Source organism: Capronia epimyces (assembly GCF_000585565.1).
Source record: "Capronia epimyces CBS 606.96 chromosome Unknown aczIQ-supercont1.9, whole genome shotgun sequence".
Taxonomy (NCBI): Eukaryota; Fungi; Ascomycota; class Eurotiomycetes; order Chaetothyriales; family Herpotrichiellaceae; genus Capronia; species Capronia epimyces.
Window position 1 is genome coordinate 575464 of NW_006912912.1, and position 22235 is coordinate 597698.

At 54.2% G+C, this 22235-nt stretch overlaps 10 protein-coding genes across 10 annotated transcripts; 7 read left to right on the forward strand and 3 right to left on the reverse strand.

Moving 5' to 3' along the window:
• Nucleotides 1-45: 45 nt before the first annotated feature.
• A1O3_09196 (uncharacterized protein) lies at nucleotides 46-1285 on the forward strand (the record flags this gene model as incomplete). The annotated part of the gene is made up of 2 exons (XM_007739291.1): nucleotides 46-546; nucleotides 602-1285. The coding sequence occupies 2 exons, from the start codon at nucleotides 46-48 to the stop codon at nucleotides 1283-1285; spliced, it is 1185 nt and encodes a 394-aa protein (XP_007737481.1).
• An 871-nt stretch (nucleotides 1286-2156) lies between these two features.
• Nucleotides 2157-3395, forward strand: A1O3_09197 (uncharacterized protein; the record flags this gene model as incomplete). Its single annotated transcript, XM_007739292.1, has 1 exon — nucleotides 2157-3395. The coding sequence occupies one exon, from the start codon at nucleotides 2157-2159 to the stop codon at nucleotides 3393-3395; it is 1239 nt and encodes a 412-aa protein (XP_007737482.1).
• Nucleotides 3396-4159: 764 nt separating this feature from the next.
• A1O3_09198 (peptidyl-prolyl cis-trans isomerase H) lies at nucleotides 4160-4801 on the forward strand (the record flags this gene model as incomplete). Its single annotated transcript, XM_007739293.1, has 2 exons — nucleotides 4160-4279; nucleotides 4445-4801. 2 exons carry the CDS (start codon nucleotides 4160-4162, stop codon nucleotides 4799-4801), a joined length of 477 nt encoding a protein of 158 aa, XP_007737483.1.
• A 2889-nt stretch (nucleotides 4802-7690) lies between these two features.
• A1O3_09199 (uncharacterized protein) lies at nucleotides 7691-9818 on the forward strand (the record flags this gene model as incomplete). The annotated part of the gene is made up of 5 exons (XM_007739294.1): nucleotides 7691-7727; nucleotides 7789-7857; nucleotides 7911-8148; nucleotides 8202-9661; nucleotides 9721-9818. The coding sequence occupies 5 exons, from the start codon at nucleotides 7691-7693 to the stop codon at nucleotides 9816-9818; spliced, it is 1902 nt and encodes a 633-aa protein (XP_007737484.1).
• An 821-nt stretch (nucleotides 9819-10639) lies between these two features.
• On the forward strand, nucleotides 10640-11557 carry A1O3_09200 (transcription elongation factor S-II; the record flags this gene model as incomplete). Its single annotated transcript, XM_007739295.1, has 1 exon — nucleotides 10640-11557. The coding sequence occupies one exon, from the start codon at nucleotides 10640-10642 to the stop codon at nucleotides 11555-11557; it is 918 nt and encodes a 305-aa protein (XP_007737485.1).
• A 1866-nt stretch (nucleotides 11558-13423) lies between these two features.
• Nucleotides 13424-15265, reverse strand: A1O3_09201 (uncharacterized protein; the record flags this gene model as incomplete). Its single annotated transcript, XM_007739296.1, has 1 exon — nucleotides 13424-15265. One exon carries the CDS (start codon nucleotides 15263-15265, stop codon nucleotides 13424-13426), a length of 1842 nt encoding a protein of 613 aa, XP_007737486.1.
• A 566-nt stretch (nucleotides 15266-15831) lies between these two features.
• Nucleotides 15832-17469, reverse strand: A1O3_09202 (uncharacterized protein; the record flags this gene model as incomplete). Its single annotated transcript, XM_007739297.1, has 1 exon — nucleotides 15832-17469. The coding sequence occupies one exon, from the start codon at nucleotides 17467-17469 to the stop codon at nucleotides 15832-15834; it is 1638 nt and encodes a 545-aa protein (XP_007737487.1).
• Nucleotides 17470-18496: 1027 nt separating this feature from the next.
• Nucleotides 18497-18799, forward strand: A1O3_09203 (uncharacterized protein; the record flags this gene model as incomplete). The annotated part of the gene is made up of 1 exon (XM_007739298.1): nucleotides 18497-18799. The coding sequence occupies one exon, from the start codon at nucleotides 18497-18499 to the stop codon at nucleotides 18797-18799; it is 303 nt and encodes a 100-aa protein (XP_007737488.1).
• A 695-nt stretch (nucleotides 18800-19494) lies between these two features.
• A1O3_09204 (uncharacterized protein) lies at nucleotides 19495-20463 on the reverse strand (the record flags this gene model as incomplete). The annotated part of the gene is made up of 2 exons (XM_007739299.1): nucleotides 19495-20350; nucleotides 20399-20463. 2 exons carry the CDS (start codon nucleotides 20461-20463, stop codon nucleotides 19495-19497), a joined length of 921 nt encoding a protein of 306 aa, XP_007737489.1.
• Nucleotides 20464-21147: 684 nt separating this feature from the next.
• Nucleotides 21148-21930, forward strand: A1O3_09205 (uncharacterized protein; the record flags this gene model as incomplete). Its single annotated transcript, XM_007739300.1, has 2 exons — nucleotides 21148-21218; nucleotides 21408-21930. 2 exons carry the CDS (start codon nucleotides 21148-21150, stop codon nucleotides 21928-21930), a joined length of 594 nt encoding a protein of 197 aa, XP_007737490.1.
• Nucleotides 21931-22235: the final 305 nt, after the last annotated feature.

The window sequence follows — 22235 nt, forward strand, 5'->3', positions numbered from 1 at the left end:
CTGCCAACGCGATCAACCCTCGTCGAGGAGCCGGCAACTGGAACGATGAAGACATTCGCCGCCCTCCTGCCCTGCGTGGCGCTTCTGCACCATGTCGCTGCTCAAGGTGGATATCTATTCGCGGTCGATCCCAAAGTCGCCTCTCCGTCGACGTCAATGATTGATTCTGAGACAGCCAGCGCAATCATCGCAAGAAGAAGAAGCCTCACGGCCGACCGACAACTGGGAATCGTGGAGGATAGGCTACTCGAAGAAATCAACGCCTATGGAGGCTATCAAGCACCACTTTTCCGGGAGGACCAGACGGGGGAGGCACCGGGCAAGCTGTTCATAAGAATATCGGGAGTCGACATGCAGATCAACGACTTCGATACTGCCATGCCTGACCTCTGGATACAAGAACCAGCGAAGGACCTGCTCACGGACTTCAAGGCAATTCCTAATCGCAGACAGAAGGATTTCACCTGCGAATACATTGTCCCTCCGAGCCTCAATGCACCAAACAGCAAAGGAGTAGAAGTCATCTTCTCATATCCTTTGGGGAATGTACGCTCCGGTCGACCCGCTTGAGACGTGCAACCCGCTGACTTGACCATCACAGGAGCGGCTATGCCTTGCGTCCGTGGAGATCCCCAATATCCCTATCATCCTGTCCCTCTATGGCTACCTGCCAACAAACCCATCTGAGGTCAAGACCAAATTGCCCTCCCTGATCCGAATTCTCAAACACCTGTCAGCCAGTGAGAACGTGGAGTCAACGGTCCTCTTGCTCCCATCGAAGCTCTCCAAGACCTCTGACAAGCATGCACATCAACACCATGCGCGTACACCAGAGACGTCCGAAGAGGAACCCCTCGATCTTCCCTCAGCAACTCCTAAAGATACCTTGTCCCTTGACAATACAGCATCTTCCAACGCTAGCAAGAACTTCACGCTCCCTTCAGCCCTACCGGCGTGCTTCACCTCACAATCTGCATGCGAGAACACCACTAATCTCTGCTCCGGCCACGGTTCCTGCTATCAAGCACATGCGAACTGCTTCAAATGCCGGTGTGGTACCACACTAGTGCGTGTGAATGAAGACGGCACAAAGAAGACGGTCCAGTGGGGTGGAGCGGCGTGCCAGAAGAAAGACATCAGCACACCTTTCATTTTATTTGCTGGTTTCGGTGTCGTAATGACGGCCTTGATTGCTGGGGCCATTGGTATGTTATTCAATATGGGCAGCCAGGAATTGCCCAGTGTTATCGGTGCAGGTGTCGCAGGGCCTAAAGCGGGCAAGTGAGACCGTTCAACTTTACCAAAAAGCCAACAGGAAAGGGGCTTGGGTCGGGTCTGGTCAATTCGGGACGTGTTCGGCTGAAACGTTCCAGTGTACACAAGTCTGTCAAAGAAGCTGCTGTACGTGAGGAATGACTACATGATTGATTGATGCCGGAAGAGAGAACTCTGGTGGGGAGCGAGGAGTATGCCTGACCAGTCTTCGTGATCGCTATGCTGGTCTTTGGTCTTTCACTCGCATCTGCAACGATGATTTGTTCTCTGTCCACCATTCAGTGCCTTATTTTGCCAGTTGGTCCCTCTACTGGCCATCGACTTGTCAAGACACACCAGAACAACCATCGGCTACATGCATGCTTCCTCTCTTCCCGTCCTCAGACTACTCAGTGAACCTGCCGGGCGATAAGCGCCTGGAATTGCGCCCGGGGCGCCTGGCTGCATGGGGTCTGGTATCTTCTACCAGTCACGTAACAGGCCCTTGTCACTTAGTCAACCACCTTCCCCTCGATTCAGGCTTCATAGCACCCGTCTCTCTGCACATGTTCCTGAACCTGTAGCAGACAATCCTGCTGTCACTTCTTAAAGCTTTGCACTGCATATGCAGGGATCCCGCTAGTAGTCTCAGCCACCTTTATATCTCCCCAGCACCAGACGCCCAGCTCGGAGGATGCCTTGCTCTCTACCTTTCAATACTTTGCCCGGCCAGCCACTACAACTCCTCGTTGTTTGGGTGCCCCATCAAGCTGCTTTTTTCGCCAGTTACTGATTTAGTGACTTGAGGGACTGACTGTCTCGAGTGTAGTTTCTGTGATGCAGAGGATGGTATGTTGACTACGTGATTGGTACCCGACACCACAGAGTTCGAGTTCAGCACCATGGGCGGAATCGACGTGGCTTCTGTGGTTGTGTCCATCATCTCAGCCTTCGGCAGTGGAATGGAAGTTTTCTATCGCCTAGGAGGAAAGAAACGAAAGTCAAGTGCGAGACTTCCCCGGCCATGGGAGGAACAGGAATGGGTCAAGGAATCGCTGAAAACTCGACCGTTGCAGATTAAACATGAATACGAGCAGAGTGTGGTCAAGTTCGGCCGTAGGTTCGAGGTCGGAGACAGCGCAGCGCATTCAAGTTTGGCACACACGCTCTTGGCTCTCAATACCGGTCTGATCAATCTGATCAATTATGCGCTATCAGCAGATCCAAAGTCACAAGTCATGTCCCAGAAGGCATTGTTCAACCTCTCCGAAACTGCTGCTCTGGATACCATGACAGCACTGGGTCAACTGAAAACACGGCTTAGCCTTGCCTCACAGCCCAGGCTACCACTCGAGCCGAAGGAGAATCAACTGCCCGATGACAGGAACAGTCATCGCCAGAGTCGAAAGAGCAACTCGAAGTCACCATCAAAGACACATAACCGACCATCTCCGACACCACTCCTAGTTCGTGGGGGGTGGATTAGATCAAAGAGCGGATCTTCAATCGTCTCTGTCACTGCTGCCAGGAAAGCGAGAGAACACAAGGGAACAAGGACTGAGAAGCACAGCAGGAGCCAGTCGAATTCAGCAGCTATGAAATCTCCGGCTTCTCAGGATGACTTGCATATCCGCAAGCAGTCTGATGGAGAACACAGTGTGGTGTCAAATTGCACTCACAAAACCGAGGACCGTCAATTTCCCGAAACAATAACACCACGGGGCCATGGCTCAGATAAACACTCAACATTTCAGACACAGATATCAGAGGGAGACTCACGGCCTCAGAGGCAGCCTAGCATGCTGATTGTCCCGGCTGATTTCTTCGACACTCATGTACCGGCCAGACAGTCTCAAGGCCTTATGCCTCCGCCTCGACCTCCAAAGATTCCTCTTGACTCACGGTCTAGGCCAAGGCCTGGTCACCACGGTGCACGCCCAACATCGACCATGACAATCATGACTGCGAGTACCAAGATCGGCGAAATTCCGGAAGGTCCATGGACTGAGAGGGTTGATGCTGTTCAAGATCTAAGGTCGAGGAGCCCGGCTTACACCATACCGCCTCTCGTAGAGAGGAGCGAGCCGAAGAAAAAGAAAGGTCTTAAATTTTGGAAACGAGACAGAAAGGGCGCGCTATAGTTTCCTGTTCGGACTTGGTGTTGGGATCTTTGAAAGTATTATAGTGGTAGCTGGTAATTTACTCATTGTTATTGGGAAACAACAGGGCAATAATGACAGGGTCATGGACGCCTTTAGGAGATTTTATTTCAAATGACGTTGATACCGGTGCGAATATAAGTTACGTGAGATACCGTACATTCTTCCAAGCATTTTCTACTTCTTCAAAGATCATTCATTCTCCATTTTCCTTATACCAGACCTTCAGGCCCATAAACAACCAGGTCCAAACATCTTCTGCTCGCTTGATTAGGCCTTCCTGCCTCCGCTGCCGCCCCAAAAAAACTAGAAATGGCATCAGGAACGATCGCTGTCCCTAAGCCGGGGGAGGGCGAGCCCATTGTCTTCTTCGACATTACGTTAGGTGGTGAGTTCCGCAGTCCCGTCCCCATCTATGGCTACACACAGGAACATGGATCTTTAGGACCACAAGATGGAAACACTATGTTGTGATGTTGTGGCAGCAAGTCTGGCAGCAAGTTTTTCATCATCCATATTGTTGCTACCACCAAATTTGACATACGCGCTGCTTTACTTGTACTTCTTTCCCACAATTTTTGACATGCCCATGGCCTACAAAGAGCGTCCAGAGAGCCTCAGTCTCCCTGTTCTCGGCGCTCATCGGTCAAGGGCAAACTCCCGACCAATCTTTTCCCCCTTGACATCAACAGCCAACCAACTTCCCGCTGATCATTAACACAGGCGAACCACTCGGCCGGATCAAAATGCACCTCTTCGTCAACACGGTGCCTAAAACGGCCGAGAACTTCAGACAGTTCTGCACGGGCGAGCACAAGGTCAATGGCCAGCCGCAGGGGTACAAGGGCAGCAAGTTCCATCGTGTGGTATGTATCCAAAACATTTACCGCCTCAATGAATGAGGCGAGCGAAACAGAGGGACAGCAAGGAACCGAGAAACTACTTGATCTGCAGGATCGGAACCTGATCTGATCCGATCTGTTTGCACTGCTGAGCCTAGACTAATCTTCAGTCCGTGTGGGCATTGACAGATCAAAAACTTCATGATCCAGGGCGGCGACTTCCTCCACTCAGATGGCACCGGCAGCACGAGTATCTACCACAACGCCGCGTTTCCCGATGAATCGTTCCAGCACAAACACACATCAGCTGGACTATTGTCGATGGCGAACTCCGGCCCCAATAGCAATGGATGCCAATTCTTCATCACCTGCGCGCCCACGCCCCATCTGGACAACAAGCACGTCGTCTTCGGGCAGGTCGCTGATCAAGACAGCCTGAATGTTGTTCGGATGATTGAAAACACCAGAACAGCGGGGCCTGGTGGGCGTGGACAGGGCGAGAGACCGGTTCTCGATATCAGGATTGCCCAGTGTGGTGAATTGTGAATACCCAAGGAATTTCGATGACGGCGGGCCAGTCGCAGATCCGATCTGGCGTGCCTCCTGCGCCGTCCTTATCTTTGTGCACAGAGAGATTGACGAGCTTGATGGGACATCATCTTTCCAGCGTATTGGACGAACCTCTTAGGTTAGATCTTCTACGAGCATGGTCGGGTAACATGTTATGGCAGGGTCGCAGGACATGGACCCGACTTTCTAGTGCTCCCTGGTGACATGCACTCGGTGCAGCGCATTTCCTGGTCCCCAAACTCGCTGTACTACAGCAACTACGAGTATGGTCTGAGGGGGTAGTGGGGTCGAAAGAACTTGGGCAGAGGCGTGGGCAAGCTAGACCCATCGATACTCGTGAGTACAGGATCAGGTGGGATAGCAGCGGCTTTCTAGTCTGTGCAAACCGACAAATATACACATGGAAAGTCTAACAGAAATAGCAAGAGGCACGTCAACGCCATGGACCGTTGTAATCAAGGGAAATGGTCCCGGAGGGCGAAGGGCACGGGGACGGAAGACGTTCAGTTCATCAGGATTTCCTGTTGATGATGCGGCGACATGGAGATGGCCTTGGTGAAGCAAGGGTGAAGAACGCCCGAAGGGAAGCGGTTGTACTCCGTACTGTATCCGAATACAACATCGAGATAGTCATGTGATCTCACGTGGGTTGTCGCCCGATCCAGCCCAAGCCAAGTTCCGAAGGCAAGCCCGATTTCTCCCTAGCCCTGCTTCCTGCCTCGTCCTCCACAAATCGCAGTGCATCATCGATCCCAGACCGTGCGAAACACTTGCGTATCTCTCGGGCCCCATGTGTCAGAGCGATGATGAGGTACAAATATTCACTTGTACCCCGCTGAGCATTCAAGGTGTTTTGTAGATAGCCCTCTTCGGTTTTATCGTATTGCTTCCCATTAGACCAAATTCAGTCATTCATTCAACTTGAAGTTCTTCGTTCGTCTGCACCGTGCGCTTGTTCCACATCAGCTCCGCGCCTTTGATAACAATCCACGATCATGAGATACCAAACCCTTCGATTTACCATGTTCTACAAAGAACCCAAGAACGAGAGTAGGCAAATGCATAATGCGCAATGCCAGGGCGCATCGTCACCGGCATTGAGTCTTCGTTCTCCCACCTCCAGCGTCTCCCTGCTGTCACGAGAGGCCTCGGGTTCTCTATCACATTCACAGATAAGAACGGAGGGGGCCCAAAGAAGAAGTTGATGGACACAGAGAAGACAGCATGAACTTATCAGAGAAGCTTCACAAAATCGCATTACTCCACAAGAGGAAACAACCTTGTCAATTCGAGAGACCGACTCACGACGCTGGGCCACGAGGGAAGGATGAGGGCCTACCGCTACTGCTACCAGGGTAGACGGTGGGCTTGTACCCATGGCTGGACACATGCCTCCATGAATCACCTGGTGAGGATGGCAGGACTGGGATTGTTCCTGATGATGCTGCCAGGATAGTTTCTGGACATGTTTTCGCAGACACCCGAGAAGTTGGTCGATCCAAACTGGTTCATCTGACATCCCACATGGTGGGCTTTGAACCGAGTATTGGCAGACTTACAGCAGACGGACAAACTTGAATATGTTATTGACGCTGTATGAGAGATGAAGAGATGAAGAGATGGGAGATACCACAAAAGGATGGGAACGAGAGAAACGGAGTATGTTACGTGCACATACGGGAATGATGTTGGAAGGGCGCTGGGTGGCGTGGCTGGTGCACTGTATATTTAGTGATACCCTTTGACGGTCTTTGGATTGGATGCTGTGATTAATCATTACTAGGTATACGGAGTATACTCCGCAAGGTTGAATCCAATTACATTGGTTCTCCTCACACTCGACGAGAAAATGGTCTCGTGATGCACAGATCTTGTCTTGAAGTGATATCATTTTCACATGCTTCCTGTGACAGTGAGACCCCCAGGTTGTGTCCTGGGTACTCGTACTCGTACTGACTGACCGACGACCCTGGGGAAGAGAATGAAACAAAGTGCGGACTGCACTCCGGGAGAGGAGGGGAGACAGGTAGGGTGAAGTCTCCGAGACATGTGCTGCGCCGAAGTGAAAATGCTCTCGGGTGAATAAAAACGACTGCTGGATGGTTGCGTGGGGATGAACTCGGGCTTTGGGAGCCTAAAGAGTCAGGGTTGGATGGGGATTGTGGGTGAGACTGGGGCTCCTCAGGCTCCTCAGGCTCTCAGACTCCCTAAGGCCTGCCAGCGACCCCCAACGAGACTGCTCACTGCCTGTAAGGAGGCCTGGGGAGGCCTGGGCCGGAAGAGCACCCCCCTTGGCCTCGGTGCAGAGAACAGCGAGCTTGGGGTGGCTGTCAGCTTACTCTAACAGCCTGTGGTTTGCCCGTGCGTCTGAATATGGGAATTTGCCCCGAGAGAGCGAGAGATGGAGGTCAACACGAGCAGAAATTCACATCATATAATTTTCGCATTCCCCGGAGGTCGAGGTTCCCGTCGACAGTACGGATACTAGTATTGTGGTTCGTAGCGACCTTTGCTGTGGTGTGGAAGACCGCTGTGTGGGCATCCAGTCAGCATCCAGTCAGGTGCAGCACATTACAGTCTTACTTCCTGCGCTGCTACGTCCAGCCAGGCACCAGTACCGAGGTTCAACTCCCCAGAGCATTAGCATTTGCATTTGCATTACAGTTCCGCAACCACTCTGTGCCCTTGCGCCGCTGCCGCTGGGCCTGTCGTCAAGGACATCTCACGGACCGTTCCCGTGCAGGTGATCTCTCCTGTCTTCTGTCTTCCTTCAAAAGCCCTTGATTCTTCGCCTTCCTCTTCCTCTTCAGCATCTCTGTCACCTTCGCCGCATCCTTTGTCTCGGTCTCTGGCTTGATCTTCAGGATGCCTGGTCCTCGTGTTATTGTTGTTGGTGGTGGCTGTAAGTTCAATTCCCGAACTTGGTGCGGACCTGTCCTCCATAGACTGACCATGCAGCGCAGTGTCGGGTCTCAGTGCCGCCCATACCGTCTACCTGAACGGAGGCAGTGTCCTCGTCCTAGACAAGAACAGTCAGTGTCCATCATCCCTACCTCGCCCAGCTCTATTCTCACTTTGTGCGCAGACTTCTTCGGTGGCAACTCGACCAAGGCCACATCTGGCATCAACGGTGCCTTGACCCGAACCCAAGTCGACCTCGGCATTGGTGATAGTGTCAAGGCATTCTACGAGGACACTCTCAAGTCCGCCCGTGACAAGGCGAGACCCGATCTCATCCGAGTCCTCACATACCAATCTGCGGCCGCCGTCGAATGGCTACAGGATGTCTTCAACCTTGACCTGACCCTGGTCTCGCGTCTTGGGTATGTGCACATCCGCAGGCAGTTTCGGTGAGACTAGCTAACCAACTGCACAGTGGACACTCTTTCCCCCGGACCCACAGAGGACACGATGCTAAATTCCCGGGCATGGCCATCACATACGCGCTAATGCAGAGATTGGAGGAACTCTGCGAATCCGACCCCGACAGAGTCGAGGTTATCAAGAAGGCAAAGGTCACATCCTTGAATCACGACGGCAATCTCGTCACTGGTGTCACGTACGAATATGACGGCGAGAAGCACTCGGTTGACGGCGTGGTGGTTCTCGCGACCGGTGGTTATGCTGCGGACTTTGGACCGGACTCGCTCCTCAAGAAACACAGGCCAGATACCTTCGACCTTTCATCGACCAACGGCACTCATGCCACAGGTGATGGCCACAAGATGTTGATGGCAATTGGTGCCAATGACATCGATATGGACAAGGTCCAAGTCCATCCCACTGGTCTGGTTGATCCCAAGGATCCCCATTCCAAATGGAAGTTCCTGGCTGCCGAGGCCCTCCGTGGCGAAGGTGGCATCCTTCTAAACAGCGATGGTCAACGGTTCTGCGACGATCTAGGCCACCGTGACTACGTATCAGGGAAGATGTGGGAAGAAAAGAAGAAAGGGAAGTGGCCCATTCGACTCGTCCTGAACTCAAAGGCGTCCAACGTCCTGGACTTCCACACCCGACACTATTCGGGCCGTGGTTTGATGAAGAAAATGACGGGCCAAGAGTTGGCGAAAGAGATCGGCTGCGGTGAAGAGGCCCTGGACAAACAGTTCAAGGAATACAACGCCATTGCTGAGGGTAAGAAGAAGGACGCCTGGGGCAAGAAGTATTTCCACAACCTGCCCCTGGATATCAATGACACTTTCCATGTAGCCGTCATGGAACCGGTCCTGCACTTCACCATGGGTGGGATGGAGATCAACGACAAGGCTCAAGTACTCAACAAAGAACAAAAGCCATTCGAGGCCCTCTTTGCTTGTGGTGAACTTGCTGGTGGCGTTCACGGCGCGAACCGATTGGGCGGTTCGTCCCTTCTCGGCTGCGTGGTCTATGGTCGAGTTGCTGGTGCATCGGCATCTCAATATCTGTTCAACAAGCTCACCGCGGGAGGTGGCGTAGGGGCCGCCCAACGTCTGGGCCAGATCTCTCTCCACATCGATCCGAACACCCCGGGCAAGGTCTCGGTGGAATGGGGCAGTGGCGGGTCAGGAGCATCGGCAGGTACTGACATCACCTCGAAGCAGGCTCAAAAGAGCGCTGCTCCGGTGATGGATGGCAACAAGAGCCAAGATGCTGGCAAGAAGAAGGATCACAATGATCTGAGCTCGTTCAAGGTTCCGGAGAAAGAATTCTCGCTGGAAGAGGTCGCGAAACACAACAAGAAGGACGATCTGTGGATTGCAGTCAAGGGTGTGGTCATGGATGTCACCAACTGGCTCGATGAGCACCCAGGTGGCCCGCAGGCCCTGTTCAGTCATATGGGCAAGGACGCAAGCGAAGGTAAGTTTGGTGATCGTATTGACATGAGACACCGAGGATGTAAACTGACGCGTCTGCAGAATTCGAGATGCTTCATGACGATGAAGTCATTCCCAAATATGCCGCCGACATCGTGATCGGCCGGGTCAAGGGCCAGAAGGTGCGACTAGAATACTAGTGACAAGGCTAGGTCGCGTGCCCAGCGTCAGCGTCGTGTTTGGTAGTTTGGGGCCCAAAGAAGCGTGGAGTCGCACACTGTATCATGAACAGCTTGCATGGTGTGGAATCAGTTTAATACGGAAACGATCTGTTCAAGTTGAATTGCGATGTCGATGTAGCACGTTTGGTTGTATTGCTGAACTATATGTATCCGTACCCATGCACTTCACACTATTACATGTGACCTGGATGAAATGACGCCTCTTTGACCAAAAACGGCGCGCCACAACCTCACTCCCAGCCGATTTACTGCCCGCCTCACTTCAACATTGCGTGCGGCTGCCTTCTCTCTCTCCATTACTTTATACTGCTGCATAGACCACCTCCGTCGTCGCTACATCTGTACATCTGCCTTCAGAGCCTGTTCCTTGTTGGGGAGGAAACCTCGACTTTCTGTAGAGGTAAGGAGGACCTGCGCTCCCATCTGCCCTCAGCCCTCTGCCCTCCCACTACTTCATTGCCCGTGCGACCACAACCACCGCGCTTCGAGCTCGAACGGTCACCAACGTTTATACGCTGAACACGAGAGGCTTACTTGTCAACGCACCATATTGAACGCAAGCGGTGACTGGCCGTTGGGAACCAGCGCCATTGCCCTGGGTTGTGATCTTCACCCCGCGACGGTGGACGCATAGCGGCGACTGTGCAGAAGGAATTGCTAACAGTCATGGCACAGTGAACGGGACGAAAACGACTCTCTAAGCCTTCTCAGCCGCCCGTCCTTTCCTCGGCGTAACTGCCATTTGCGCCAGTCATCGAACCCTCACGTTCCTCTCCACCATGGATCGACGAGAAATCCTCTCGAAAGGCTCTGCCTTACAAAAAGCCGTCGCGGCAAAAGAACCTTCTGAAAACATCATCACCATCCTTCGCGATCTGAAAGCAAACGTGCGGCCGAGCGAAGACCTGCTGCGAGCAACCGGGATTGGCAAAATCGTGAACAAAGTCAAAGGCGTCCCAAATGTTGATCCGCAGGTCGCACAGCTGGCGTCCGAGATCATCAGCCGATGGAGACATGTGGTAAATGAGCAGAAGCTGGCCAGCGGAGCATCAACGCCGGTCGGGGCGAGGTCTAATGGGACAAGTTCACCGGCACCCAAGGCAGCCACTCCCACCCCCAAAGTCACCAGCCCCGGCGTCCCACCAGACAAGAGGAATTGGAAAGTGGACAAAGTCCCCCGCGACGATCTCACCACGGATACGGCACGGAACAACTGTATCGGCCTGATGTACGACGGCCTGTGTCTAGGATCGGATTTGCCTATGAAACAGATTCTAGAACTGGCCAAACAAATCGAATCGGCCGCTTTGAACCTACCGGACGCAAAAGGCTCGTCCGCATCACCAGTGTACAAGGACAAAGTGCGATCGCTATATCAGAACCTGAAGAATAAATCCAACCCAGGTCTCCGCAAGAGGATCCTGAATGGAGAGGTGACGGCAGTTCGGTTTGTGAGCATGACCCATGAAGAGATGAAGTCCAAGCAGCAGCGTGAAGAGGATATGAAGATCGCAAAGGAGAACATGAACAACGCGATGGTCGCCCAAGAGGAGAAGAGCGTCAGCAGTAGTCTCGAGTGCGGCAAATGCCACCAAAAGAAAGTCAGCTACTCCCAAGCACAGACGAGGAGTGCCGATGAACCGATGACTACGTTCTGCGAATGTCTGAATTGCGGCAATCGGTGGAAATTTTCCTGAGCCATGGGAGCCACGTCAAGGGTTGAATTATTACCTAGGTACATGGTCTTTTGCTATCTCATGATTTGGACGAGGAGCGAGGATTGGTTGCGCTTGCCTGATGCTCGAATGGGAAGTGGGATTTTGATCAGATTCCAGTGATGGCTAGCCCATCCCTCCGATGCCAAAAAGAACCAAACACTTGTGATGTCGCATCTGGTCTTCAACTACGGAGCAGCCGGCACTTTGGGAATATGGCGTCGGCCTCTTCATGGGCTGTAGGTGGGAGGAAGAGTCGATGCGTTCAGCCGGAGGCCGCAAGGACGGAGGCACATTGCCCCAAGTTTGGTGAGATTATTTGGCATTTGTCTATGTCCATCCAGATTCAATGAGATATGATCCCAGTTCACCGAGCCATAGTTGTTGTCGCTTTACAGACTGAGTCGGCTTTGAGACGTCGTCTGATCGCTATGGCACCCGTGTTGGAATGGCACCGACGCGTCGCTCTGGCTCCTTGGGCCTTAGGCTCGAAATACCACCTAATTACGGGTATAGGGAATTAGGTGACTGTGCCTGTGTGGCTGGTTTAGTTATTTGCAGGACTAGTAGGGACTACAACGAGTATGAAAAACAAGGACAGCCAAACACCAACCCCAATAGCTCTGTATGACAATAGAAATGGAACAGTGGACCGTTTGCGGCTGCCCTTTAGATATAGATCACCATAGTAGTATGGGCCTAGGCTTAAGGCCTCAATAGTGTCGAACGGCGTATCAGGCTGAGGGTGACGGGTGACGGGGACACATCAAGCAGAGCTGATGGCGGCAGGACAGGACGGGACGGGACGGGACTTGTTCACGTACTCGCGGACTGGAGGAAGACTGCGGTAGGAGGACCGGATACCTGGGAGAGATATCTCTGGACTGATGATGTATACCTGACCCCTGGGATATATCTGGACTGATAATGTGTACGGACACAGATACGGATACTGATAGAGATCTGAGGTCTGAGGTATTGTGCCACGACAACGACACAACAACACTACCTTACACCTTACCTATACCTTCCGGGTTGATACCACTATTAATACATAGTATCTCATCCCGGATGTGTGTGTACTATACTGTACTTCCTCCCATCCAGCAAGCCAAGTTCGGGGACCTAAGGCGTTGGCATTGGCAACCCAACTTGCCTGATCTTGATCTTGATCTTGATTGTTCCCCCACGACCCACGACTGTCTTGTCTGAGAATGAAGATGATACCATGTCCGTCCTGCCGCCTTGGGCCGATGATGTATGGTGCCGGCCGGTGCTATTGCGAGAAATCCATCCAAGGCTGCATGCACCTAAGTAGGTACCTACCCCATGGATGTTAGTCTTAGCAAGGTAGTCTTGAATCAAGACACTTGGACAATGAAGAAGCGCCTTGGATTGATTCAGAAGGGTGGCCTTAAGTGCTTTGGTTTGATTCAGATGTGTGGCCTTTGAACGGGATTGGGTATATACACACACACACACCGGGGATTGACATCTGAGCCCCCTGATGCGCTGCACCGAGCGAAGTGATCAGAGTAAGGCGCAACGCGGGATGGCTCTAGCTAGCACTCACTGCCTTGAAATCGTGGTACAGTCGATGTCAGTCCAGGTAGGCATCAACGCCGTGGTTTGCTGTCAAGAAGTCCCGGACCCTGGGAATGGGAAAAGAAGTACAGTCCGTAACCTGGTCCTGGAATCATGTAGAACCAACCAGTGGTTCGATTGTAGACCGACAAACCTTGCCCTGGAATCATGTACAACCAGTTGTTCAATTGTAGATTGACAGCGCCAATGATTCAAGAGCAAAGCGGTATCGGGATCACTAGCTCGTGCCGGCCAGAACCAGGATTAAAGCCGAGACTCTGCAGCAACGCCAGCGACGGATCTCGCGATCGCCCTCCCAACCACACGGCCTGAGAAAACACAGCCACCCAGAAAAGTGCCCTCGAGCGAAGCGTAACCATGCATGCCGCCTCCGCCAAAGCCGGCGGCCTCTCCGGCGGCATAGAGACCGGGAAAGGGCTGACGGTCGAGACGCAGAACATTGCCGTCCAGGTCGGTCTGCAGGCCGCCCAAGCTTTTGCGGGTGAGCAGATTCATGCGGACGGCGATCAAGGGCCCTGCGCGCGGGTCGAGGATGCAGTGTGGCTTCGCGACGCGAATGTGCTCCGGCCAGTACTTGCGCGCGTTGGCGATCAGCATGGCCTGAGCATCCTTTGCGTACGGGTTGTCCATCTGCATGTCGCGGGCCTGGATCTCGGCGAGGAGGGCGTCGTGGTCGAGCACCGGCCCGCCCCTCTGGCGCGCCAGGCGGTTCATGCCGCGGACCAGCGCAGGCAGGTCGGGCTCGACGACGAAATCCTCGCCGTGCTCCAGGAAGTCCTGCACCGCGTGCGTGCCGTGCCGCGACCAGACGCGCTGCAGGAACGCCTGGACGTAGCTCTTGCCCGTGATGTCCGGGTTCTGCTCCGACCCGGACAGGGCGAACTCGCGGCTGACGATGGTGCGGTTCAGCACGAACCACGAATAGTCGTGGCCCGTGGCGCAGATGTGCTGCAGCGTCGCGAGCGTGTCGCTGCCGGGATAGAGGAACGGCGGCAGTCGCTTGCCCGTGGCGTCCAGCCACAGCGACGACGGGCCGGGGATCACGCGGATCCCGTGCGCCGGCCAGATGGCGTTCCAGTTCGCCAGGCCCTCGGTGTAGTGCCACATGCGGTCCATGTTGGTCAGCCGCGCCCCGGCGGCCTCGGCGATGCCCAGCATGCGCCCGTCGACGTGCGCAGGCACCCCGACCACAAACGACCGCGGGATCTGAGGCCCTAGTCGCTCCACCGGCCAGTTGCGCTTGACCGCTTCGATGTTGCCTCCGATCCCGCCGGTCGCGATCACCACCGCTCGGCCGCGTAGCTCGAACGAGCCTACAGACGACCGGGATGACGCCACGCCCCGGGCAGAGTCCGTGGGCTCGAGGATCGCGCCACGCACTCCAACCGTCGCACCCGTGTGCTCGTCCAGAATCAGCTCATCGACGCGGTGCCGGAACTTGAAGTTGACCAACGGTTGAGACTGTGCTTGTTGCTGTTGCTGCTGCTGTTGCTGCTTTCCCTTGTGTGAGGGCTCCGACGTCTCTGTCTCCGTCTCCGTCTCCGCCGCGCGCATCACAGGCTCTGCGAACGCTCCCACAATCTCCGGGCCCGTCCCCCAGGTCAGATGGAACCGCGGCACTGAATTTCCATGGCCATCGGCCCGGCCGGCGCCGCGCTCCGCCCAACCCACGGTCAAAACCTTGACTCCTCGGTCCTTGAGATAGTGCTCCATCTTGTGCGTGGCAAAGTCGACGAACGCTTCGGCCCATCGCCGCGCCCAGAGGTCTTGATCATCCCCCGGCCCCGCGGGCTGGCCTTGGTCTTGGTCTTGACCTGGAACCCGGTCGAACCGCGCCGTGTTCATCCAGTCCGCCAGCGCCAGTGCGTGGCTGTCTCGGATGCCGTACCTGCGCTGCGTGGCGGAGTCGACGCAGAAGATGCCCCCTAACGACCAGAAGGCTTGGCCGCCCAGGTTGTGTTCGTTTTCCTGGTCGACCAGCGTTACGGGCACATGGCTGCGTGTCAGTTCATACGCTGCCACCAGGCCGGCGAGACCGGCGCCGACGATGACGACTGGCTGGGAGGGGGATGGTTGGCTCTGCATTCTCTTGGAAGATCGTCGCCAGAGAATCGGTTCTTTGCCCCCCGACCGGGAGTAAATGCAGTCTGGCACTCTCGGGGGGTGGCTTGGTACGATCAAGAGACGAATGTCTACTGATGGGAGGGTGGGATGGATGTGGAAACTGCATCAACGTCACACTTGATCTGCAGGAGCTGCATACGGAGAAGCATTCCAGGTGCCCGGCTTCGCATCTCCTAATCCCCCTCAGCTTGCCGGCTCCGGCTCCGGCTCCGGCAGCCTCGCCCTTTCTTCACGAGTCAGGTAAAGATCAGGCCCACGAGCCCAGGCCCAGGGATGATGATGCCCTATCGTCCTCCACCCGTTACAGCGAGTCGAGCAACTGCCGATGCAGATAAACCTCGTAAGGAGAAGGGGAAATATATATGATTGCATCCATTGTCCCAGGATTTGTATTTGCATCTGCGATAGTCGTCCTGCTCCGATGAAAATGACGCTGCAAAGGAGGCAACCTGTTTCTGCCTCGCGGTGACGCTTTCCGAGGACTCGGCAAGATCTTGAATCACTCCCATCATCGTCTCTTTTCTCCTTCAGCAATCCCACTTCCTGAACAGCTTGGCCTGCAACCACCTTCCGAGCCTCACGACCTTTTTGTCCAGTCTGCTGAAATAATCGGCCAAGATAAACACCATCAATGTCAGAGCTATAAACCCCGGAATGAAAGCCAACGGCGAGGATCCGAGGTGCTTGACCCGCCAGGGCTCCATCAAGCCGTGGTAAAAGGCAATGGTCACGGGCGGGTGCAGCACATAGATGCCAAAGCTCAGGTCGCCGACGTACTGGCTGAAGCCGTACATCAGCGGGCGCTGCAGGGCTGGGAATGAGTCAATAGCCAGCACGAGGAAGAAACCGCCGACCGAAAGGTACCAGTACGCCTCGGCGCCATTGGTGTAGTAAAACGGGATGAATGATTTGAGGAACCGCCATGGGAACTGGCCCCAGACACCCAGGTCTATGCCGTCGGGCTCGCCGAGGAGAAAGATGCCTAGGAGGAAAAGGAGAGAATAACCAACGTTGGCGGCGATGCGCGACCGTGGGGTCCGATTCAGGCTCCAGTTCCACTTCCAGAACCGCGGCGCGTGAGCAGCAGTCTCCATCACAAACACCCGTGACGGTAGAGGTGAGGATAGGGCTTCGGTTGCAGCAGGACGGCGGAGGCGGTCCGGGTTTCTGAGTAGAGATAGGTCGGCGACGAACAGGCCGTACAGGAATTCGGCCACGAAAACCGAGTTCCACACATAGCACAGCAAGATAACCAGCCAGGTCAGAGCCATGCGCCACGGGGTGGTCAGCTTGCACACAGCGGCGCAGAAGCCGAATAGGATCATACTACCGCGGAACTCGACAGGGATCGTCCACAGAGTCGACAGGTAATTGCTGTCTTGGGTGCCACGATGGTACCACCCGCGGATGTCGCCGAACGGGTTGATGAAGATGATGGTGTCGAAAAGCCAGTGGCCTACTTGGCCAAGGAAGGATGGAACATATATCCCGAAGGGGTTGTACCAGCCCAGCCGGATCAAGATGAAAGCGAACACCGTCGCCACAATGCTGGAGACATACAGTCGAAGGTACCGTCGGAACGTGGAAGACGCGAGACTCTCGAGCATACCGGCGGACTGCCGGTTCCGGATCTGCTTCAGCAGGCTGTAGCTCAGGACGTAGCCGGAGATGACGAAGAACAGAGCAACCATGCCCGGACCTGCGAACAGAATCGACACAAACGGCTGTCGCCGCCAGGACGGATCGTAGGTGTTGAAGGCGTGGTATTGGAAGACGATCCACGCCGCGTACCCGCGAAGAGCATCCAACCAAGCTGTGGGATGCGGCTCGCCTTTCAGTCGTAGCCCACCCGATTGGCAGAACCTTGGTAGTGCGGTGACACACCAAGACTTGACAAGCGAGCCGTAGGTGTTGTACCGCGTCCATTTTGGCATGTCGGCAGAAGACTGCTTTTCCACGTCTATGATGTCCTCTAGATCCGAGTCATCCGAGTCTGATGCATCGTCAGTCTCGTGGGTCGTGGCCGCGGGTTTCTCATCCAGCTCTTTCTCATGGAGAGGGAGGTCTTCGTGCTCAAAGGAGTCCCGGTGGCGAGCGAAGTCGTGGCCATTGTCGTCCCCCAGACGGGAACTTCCAGCTTCTCTGATGCGCACGTATTCGGCCATGGATCGAAAGAACGGAGGGCTGATGCGAAATGTGCTTGTTAGGACTTAGAATCAGTCTCACTCACAGAAGGGCGACGGCCGGGGCTTAAGCATGCATATACAAGCTGGAGGTCACTTGTGTTCCTGGGCATATGCCTCATATATGCCTCATATATGCCCAGTGCGGGAGGCAAGTTGCACCCCTTGCCATGCCCTTGGGCAATCGGTGTCTAACCGAAACGATTGGCAATTTCGTGTCATGTCTACGAATCAATCATTCAAAAGGCCGTAGTTCCTAAGGCCATTGGAAAGCTCCGGGTTGGACTTGTCGCCAAGGAAGTGACATTCAGGGGAGGTGTTTGGGCCACCACACCGACCGTTGTGGCGCGAGGGCTGTCACCAGCGTGGTTCTCCATCAACCCAACGGGAAGTGAGGTCTCGTTGGCTGATCGATCAATATGACACTTTCTAGTCAGTAGTGATTCTGGGAGGACTTCTGAGTAGCCACAAACGGGCAACTGGTCTGATAGTCACTCTCGCCTATATAAGGGGCGCGACATGGCCTGACAGCTGTCTGAGTCTTGGCACGTTCAAAAAGTCCTGGCGATAGCGGGCGAATCTCAACGTGTAGCCGAGATTAATGTTGTTGAATTGATGTCAAGCAACAGCAGATGTTCCTGTACCAGCGTGGGAAGGAGATCCAGCGAGGGAGTTATGAGTTGTGCCTGTCTTCATGCGGTGTGGTACTATCAGTTATCAGTGGTAGTGTACATGTAATATTCCATGTCCGGCCGATCACAGGTGCGGGGGAGTCAGGACCCTTCTTGGCGCTTCCGCTCCGCCTTATCGCCGCGCCTCCAAATCACCAACGGGAATTGTTGTCGCTGTCCGCAATCCCAATAACGCCACGACGAAGCAGCTCCTCACCACTCGCATAGAGCGTGTCGAAGCATATTCAACATACTTACTCTAGTTTATCTCTCTTGCTTCTGCCTTGACGCTTTGCCGCCGATATTCCACCATTCATATTCTCGGAGAAGGAGCCCTCATGCTGCGCCGCAAACCCACCGCAATCACCATCACATCCGAAGACGTCGCGGCCTTCGAGGAAGCCTATCTCCGTCGACTTGCATACGCAAAATACCTCAAAACGGGCGAAGATCCGGACGGGCTATTCCGTAATGGACGGCAACCTGAGGGAGATGCAGGTGACGACGCGCAGATGATGGGTGAAGGAGCAGGTGGCGGAGCCATCGATCCGAACGACGAGTTGAAGCCTTTGCCGGGGGGTAAGGCTCGGATTGTGCGTAGCCGAGAAGAGAGGATTGTGGGGTCGGCAAGTTCGAGGTGATGGCCGCAGCTGCGCAACTCACATCTGAGTATGAATCACTGGACGACACTGCGTGGCCTCATACCACAACTAGCGTGGTCGATGGATGATGGCCGCTTTACCACGTCAGATTGTATCAGCCCCAGACCCGCCGGCGAGCAGTACAATCCGACTGAACAGCAGTCGACCGAGTCTCGAGACACGATCCGATTTGAGACGACATGAACCGAGGACGACGCAAAATGAGCGCCGCATCACGTACCTTTCTTGTCCCCTTCCGTGTGCGGTTCGATTGGCATCATCGTGTTTCCCTATCTACAGCCAAAGGCGGTATGACTCGAGCATGCTATTCGAGTTTCGTGCGGAATGAATGTGGGCGAATGAAACGGCAAATGACGGTAACGATGGTATCGATGAATGGATGATGTTGGATGTCATTGGATTTGATGAGTACCAGAAAGAATTCAGAATCCTGGCATGTAAGGACATCAGGAGGAACACATGGGCTCCAATCACTCGTAGGGATCAAGTCAGTCTCCGGGATGTGCAGCCACAGTCGAGGGAATCAAATGTCATATTTGCGAGCAGAAAGTAACCACTCGAAGAGCAGATGAAAATTCATATGAATTTCCCAACCTGGACCCCTACAGTCCAAAGGTTGAGCCATGCTCGAATTTCAATATTGATACAAAGCACGCCAGTTCCTGCACAGTCAATTAATCTTGTTTATCCTCCTCCACGCGTGGCTGCTTTGAAGCGTCGCCGTCTTGACCTTCCCCATTTGCTGACTGCTGTCCTTGACCCTCTTCGGTTATCGTCTCCATTCGGTCCGCGTTCTGTCTCTCTTGCTCTTCACGTGCCCTGCGCTCTCTCTCCAACCGGTTCTGTTCTTCCTCCATGCTCATGCGCAGAGCCATGGCCAGCTCCGGGTCAGCTGATGGATCGACACCGAATTCAAAACCTCCAGCGCCACCGGCGCCGCCCGTCTCGACACCCTCCATGCCGCTGCTTCCTTGTCCCACGTCACCACTCACGCTGACTATTGGGGTAGTGATGAGGCTGTCGCTGAGCAAGCCTGGTCCGGGAGGGATAACTGCTAGGTGGTTCCCCTCTCCAGATGACCCACCCACGGCTTCGATGAACCTCTCCAGTATTGACTTTGTATTGGACTCAAGCGCATCTCCGAATGCCACAAAGTCCACGGAGACATTGTTCTTTTTGCACTTCTTCGCCAGCTTGATCAGCTCTTTGTCAGTGTCGTTCTTGTCCCCGAACTTTTGGTCCAGTTCGCTGCATATCAAAACCACGATTCGTTGCCGTTGGCTCTTGTTGGCTCTGTGCTTAAGGGCTAACATGGCCACACTGATAGCGGTTCCTAATCTAACATGTCCCTTGATCTTCGTATCGTGTAATCCTGACAGCAGGGTACCAAAATTGGTGGTAGGTGTAGTGAGCACTGTAGGGCCTGTTCCTGCCATGGACATGAGTCCGACAGCTGATTCAGGATTCGAGGATGTCTTTGCGTTGAAGACGAGAGAGACAGCTTCCGACTGGGCGGAGAATCGGTTAGGTCTGGAGAGAGATTAGCACCTTGCGAAGACCTTGCCGTCGATTGCTTACAGGTAATCGCCATTCCTACTCGCCTCGCTGTTGTCCACCACGATCATCGTAGCCTCGAGCACCATGATGGCGGTGTTCGAAAGCCTGTGAGGTTCAGGAAGGGTTGCAGAATAATCGTGTTGAGGGTGGGGGAAGGTCGAGGGTAAGCAAATAGTTGTGGTCACGGAAGCTGATAGTTTCGTTGTACTCCGTATAGAGTAATGTAGTTGGCAAGTTGGAGGTACTGCAAAGCGTCCCAGCGGTCCAGACATGGAGGCTTCAGGCCCAAACGCGTCAATGATGCAGCCTTGGCTGGTGGAATCGCTTCACGCCGCTTTTACAGGTGGACATCGCCCAGTCAGCCTCGTCACCTGTCGTGACTCTTTTCGATTACAGCGTGACGACCAAGAGTTAACCCGGTAAACGGTCTTGCTCGCTGTCAGGTTCTTCAGAGGAACGCAAGGTTTCAGATGCTGATATTTCTATTTCTCTTAGAAATGCAGAGGACTACAAAAGCACTTTCGTTCCAAGGTGACCGATCCTCGAAGAGCCGCAGTCCTCAGCCTCCGTCTTCATCTTGATCTTTCCGCTCGAATAGTAAGACTGGTTTGAAACCTATAGTCTTAGTATAGTATAGGCGACACCACAAAGTCGTAGTTCAAGCTTAAGCATAAGGCGGCATCGCCATCGTGCCAAACCGGGGCGGGCAACTTAGGGGTACGGTGGAGTACAACTGCCCAGGTCCACTGATACAGGGATTCACTGCGTGAATGTTGACCAAATGCTTTCGATCTTTACCATTTGACAATCTTTCGGGTCTGAGAGGTCTTTCAGTTTTGGGGTCCCTTCTCACACATCCTGGAACTAGATAGATATGACTCTGCCCTGATAGGTAATTTTCCAGCCGCAGTGCGGCTACTGTCCTTTAACGATGTGAGTGCGGGAATGTGTACCGTCCGAGGGCACCCTGTCCCTCCCTTCAAGACATGACCTAGATTTACAGGATCTAACTCCAAGACATCATATGCAGGCCCGTCTTCGCCCTCTTGATCATCTCGAAAGCCGGCTCGCTCATCTTCCACCGAACATTCCCAACATCGACTCCGGGTGCGGCAGCAGGGCCTCCGGGCCAGACCGTGGGGACTCTGGGTCTTCCCGGGACGAGCACGCTGACAACGAACGACTACCTTGTCCTAGCAGGGACATTCCACGGTGTGCACGCCATCACGCGATCACTAACGCCCAAGATCCCCGTCGCGCCGTCCGCAGGTTCCTCAGGACGCAGTTGGACCTATCCCGACCCTACAGTTCCGGCGTCGGGGATCGAATCGATGGAATCCTCCTTTTTCCGTCTGACCGTGTTCCAGACCCTAAGCGGCACGAAGTTCCTCTTGTTCACGGACCCGAGCATGCCTAACACGGACGTGCTGATGAAGGGCGTCTACGAACGATACGCCGACTTTGTGTGCAAGAATCCCTTTTGGCAGATGGAAATGCCCATCCGTATCGATGCCTGGGAACGCAGCATGAACCAATGGTTGACTCGGCGGTGAACGAACCGGAAGATGATTTGGGCCGATGTGAGCTCAAAACAAAGACGCACAAGTGTCAGAGGACGTGGAACAAAGCTCTTGCCGGCGATCCAGGCTACCTCCGCACTGTTGGCAGGGCATATCGTCGAGACTTGGTCAAGAATCACTGATGCAAGAGACACAGCTTTGCTTGGTTGCATACAGCAAGAGCCGTCCCTGATGTGTGGGAGATAGTCGCCGGAAACAAGTGTTCATGGGGAGAAAATCGCTTTCGGGAGACTACAAACATAAGAGGCAGGCCGCCGTATTACATTCAACGACACCCG